This window comes from Alosa alosa, chromosome 18 (assembly GCF_017589495.1).
Source record: "Alosa alosa isolate M-15738 ecotype Scorff River chromosome 18, AALO_Geno_1.1, whole genome shotgun sequence".
Classification (NCBI taxonomy): Eukaryota; Metazoa; Chordata; class Actinopteri; order Clupeiformes; family Clupeidae; genus Alosa; species Alosa alosa.
The window spans coordinates 15,429,711-15,434,056 of record NC_063206.1 but is presented as its reverse complement, the minus strand read 5'-3'; the positions used below and the strand labels follow the sequence as shown (position 1 = coordinate 15,434,056).

The window sequence follows — 4,346 nt, the reverse complement described above, 5'->3', positions numbered from 1 at the left end:
CACAGGACTACTGCTCATTATTGACCTCTCTTTCTTTCCTTCTTGAAGACTTGCATGTGTTGTTAATGTTTTGGTTGGGGAGCGGTATAAGTGAGGGGCAATTTTATGTTACACACTTTGTGGGGTCTAGGATTTTTTCTTGAAGGGGCGTCTTAAACAGGGACTACTGCCCTGCCTGGGGCAACAATGTGACTCAGCTGCCATTCCATCACGCTATGGCATGCCACATTAAACAACACCTCTCAGCACCCCACATTCTATTCCTCGTTGCTCATGAAAAGACTCCTTTATTTACCAAACATGTGTAAATGAGGTCCTTTACCCCCCCTCCCCCTCTTTTAATCATAAGCCATATGTTGGCATGATATGGCCCAATTTGCCTTGGCGTGCCGTTGTGATCTCGACATGACCTAATAACCCAGTGCGCGTTTTCTTGGTGCTTGTTTGCCGTTTTGTTTTCAAAGCGGCTCCGGCACGCGATTGAAAGCGATTCTATGGATGCAGTTGCCATGGCGACGGTAGGGGCGGTTGGCGGCGCTCTGTGTGGAGCCACCCTCCTCCACTGTGCCGACTTGTTCACTGTACACAAAACCGGTCACGTGACCTCTCTAATGATGATGAAAAGAGTGGGGGGTGGAGTTGGGGGGCATTCTGTACAGCTTTCAAGTAGTCTGACAAGATGGGGGTTGACTAATATGACGGTATGACAAATAAATGGTATTTACAATCATCATTGCTCATAATTGGATGTTTTACTGTAAACTGATATTTTGTTATTGTAATGTAAACTATTGTGGCTTCTAGATATCATGACTATAACAAATAGTGACACTTCCATAGATATGTAGGCTGAGACTGGGAGAACACATCCATGTCAGTATGTCTACATCTACACTCAAGCACACTAAATGGACTCATTAGTAGAAGTGCACTAAATACAGCAATTCTGCCTTTTGGTGTTGGAATGTGTACATTTGCAGCTCTGCATTTGTCAGAAGCACAACAGCCAGTGTGTGAAGTATCGAGAACTTCGGCTGCGTTTTCAGTCTGGGAGTCGGGACAGGTTTTTATTTAAGGCACAGGGTGTCACAGGGAGTGGCTTGTCTTCCTCCTTTCATCCTCCTACCCAGGCCCATAAAAAAGAAATGTGGTGTGCAATTACTGGGGAATAAATCATGGAGTCTCAGGGTGACTTCCAGTAAGGAAGGCAGTCCTGCTGCTTTGAGGTGGGGAAGCCATGGTGGTTTAAGTCTAAGTTTAGGTCCCAATAAATACGGAGATAACAGTGACTTCTGTGAGCTCCTATAGTTTCCCTGTCTGCACGAGAGTGATAACAAATCTGCCATAAATCATGTCTTGCCCTGTAATGTAAAGCACAGTAGCAATGACTCTGGGTATATCAGAACATATTGTACTGGCCTCTTCCTGGACTTCCTTCATGATAACAGCATTGTAACATGATAACTGTTGTAATAGCTTTTCTGAGAAATATAATTGGGATGTTATTCATAAGGATGTCAGATTCAAGATATTGACCCCTAAAGTTTTTACCCCCTGTAGATGCTATACTTCTTACAATATTTGTATGTAATGTTGGTGTATCTTCTGTGATTTGACAAATTCTTGTGATATAAAATTATTCCACATCAAATCAAATCAGATAAAGTCTTGTGTAGATGTAAGCCCCTAATGAGAGGCCTGTTGGTAGAATGTATTACATAAACACAATTTGATTATAATGTTATTTGAATTATGTAATTTCAATGGGCTTGTTTGACTAATTCTATTTGTGTGTTAAGTGACTGCAAAGACCAATGATTGAGCCAGGCTCTGCTTCACATGAACAAAAGCTTCCACGTGGCATCTTTCAGATATCAAGTTCCCAGAATGGATTACATTACAAAATTCTGAAGATCAATACTTCCATGATCTAGCTAATATTTGTACATACTTTATATTTGCATTGGTCCTCCTCATAGTAATAAATGCCTTTCCTAACTAGGACTATTGGCTCTCCATAGACTACAATTATAGATTAGGTATTACTGACGCATGAATGTTCAGTCTGCCTAATCTTTAATCTGAGATTGATGGGAGGGCTAGCTTCTGGCAATTACAATGAGCATTTTGCTAAGCTGTTTTCAAAGTGCTGGAAAAAGCCTATTGATTTGTGCTTAATTTCATTGAGGCTAATACACTGCTGGCTGTGGGCAGGCCACTGAGGAGCGGTCGCTGTGAAATTACAGATGCCTGTGAAAGCGCACCACAAATCAATAATGGTGTAGGGCCGTTTGTATGTCTAACGTTCGTCCCTCCCTCTCTGGGCTACTTCAAGGTCACAGTTTTAGTGTATAAACTGAAGGTTCAGGGACAGTCTAGTCTCAACCTGTTCCATCAGTGACATCAAACAAAACCACAACTGACAGGAAAGGAAATTCAGTGATGTTTTGTTCTCTTGAGGGATGCTATCATTATGGCTATGTATGGGCCTGTTAGCTCTTTCTTTGGATGTATAATTGCACTACACTATTTCAGCATCATTCTGCCAACCAGTTCCTTGGTATCATCACTTAAAAGAGTAAAATATTGAAAATATCTAAAACAAATTATTTTCTATAAAAGATGGGTGGGTAACTATCATTCATAGACCACCTCATGGGGGGTTCTTAGGTTGTTTTCATTCCACACGTAGTCGTAGCTGTTGACTTCAACAACGTGCTTCATACCGACACACATTGTAGCCACGCCCTCCAAACAGAACAAAACAGCGACGACAAGCGCGCTCAGCTCATTCAGCACTGGAGCTACAGACTGCCTACAATGACAGAAGGAGTCGACAAAAGTCTCTGTCCGTTCAGATGATGTCAGGGAATATATTTCGTCGTTGCTCAGTTTAATGCGTTGGAGCCTTTTCACATCTGTTTTTCCAAAGGCATCTGCATTTCCACTGTGTTTCTTTGACTTTAACCACTCTGAAAATGCCTTTTCCACCCATAAGCCTCCATCCACGGATTTCCTCTCCTGGGAAGGAGCTCTTCAGGAAAAAGAAGTCAAACCTTGTGCCTACTCAACATTTGTTAGGAAGTAAAACGAAGGATGAAAAAGACTCTGATCGAGAGAAACTGTCCACGTCGTGGCCATCGAGCAACCTGAGGCAACTTAGCAGAAAGCCGCAGCAACAGTTGAGTAAGGCGTCCGCTCCCAGGTCGGCTGCTAACGGAGAAACCGAGAGTAAGCACTCCGGTCTCGCTGTGCCCAAATCAATGGGCAACTCCTGCGACAGCGTCCCACGGTCTAGTTCCGGGGAGTCCGGGGCGCAGAGGAGTCAAAAGTATGCCTCTCGAAGTTCGCTCGGCAAGGAGGAAGGGGACGAGGAGATTCGTTTCTCTCTGAGTCTAACGCCAGAGGCGATCCTGGTCATTCAGAAGCGCAATTTGGAGAAACAGATGATGGCCAAGCAACAGAAATGCTGTGCGTCAGGAGACTTCAGACACAGGCGGGTTTTCCCTTCCAAGAGGACGCAAGGCGGCTCCAAAAGCACAGTGCCGGTAGCCAAGCTAGAGACTCCAGGAGATGACATCAGGACAATTGTCAAGATATCCCTCCTGAACGACCAGTACAAATATGACGATGTCGAGTATGAGGAAGAGGATGGAGATGTGGATGAAACAGTCATGAGGAAATGTAAAGAATGGCTCAAAGGTGTAGAGAGTGCTGCTGCTTTTGGGAAAATAGACAGACTGTCATCCCTCCCCCATTTGAAAAGCTGACAAATTACTATTAATTTGAACTCTGACCCGAACTGGAGACACTTTTAGTTTAGATTTGATTATGGTTCATAAGACATGAACGAAGAACGTCACCCACTTAGTTGCCACAGCCACAGTGAACTGAGAGATGTTGAGTGGTGTTTTGATTGAGCTTGTTTGTCACTTAAGACTGTCACACGACTGTTAAAATCCTCTTGCACACTGCTGTCTTTATCATTTTGGCTTCTTTGTGAAAATGTATATTATTATAACATGTGATGTGGGTGAGAATGAAGAATTTATAAATGACAGCAGCTATCTTGATCTTCTTGCCTAGAGACTCTTCCTTTGTGCCAGAGAACAATAGCCTCCTGAACGGTGTCTATGCGCCTTAGCGTATAGGGGACAAATTATCTTTTGTAAACAATATTATTTATCGCTTTACCGAGTTGATGACACGGGAAAGCTATTGTTACCCAGTGTTCATAACAAAGCCGTGTTTGTACAGTATTTATTATGCAATCTCACTAGGGTCAGGGGACCCCAAATGTATTGCTTTTTTCTGTCACTTTTTTATAATAAAACTTGTTAAAACTA

At 43.0% G+C, this 4,346-nt stretch overlaps 1 protein-coding gene across 1 annotated transcript; it reads left to right on the top strand.

Moving 5' to 3' along the window:
• Positions 1 to 2,804: 2,804 nt before the first annotated feature.
• Positions 2,805 to 4,346, top strand: prr18 (proline rich 18). The gene has a single exon (XM_048270017.1). The coding sequence runs from the start codon at positions 2,979 to 2,981 to the stop codon at positions 3,768 to 3,770; it is 792 nt and encodes a 263-aa protein (XP_048125974.1). The 5' UTR covers positions 2,805 to 2,978; the 3' UTR covers positions 3,771 to 4,346.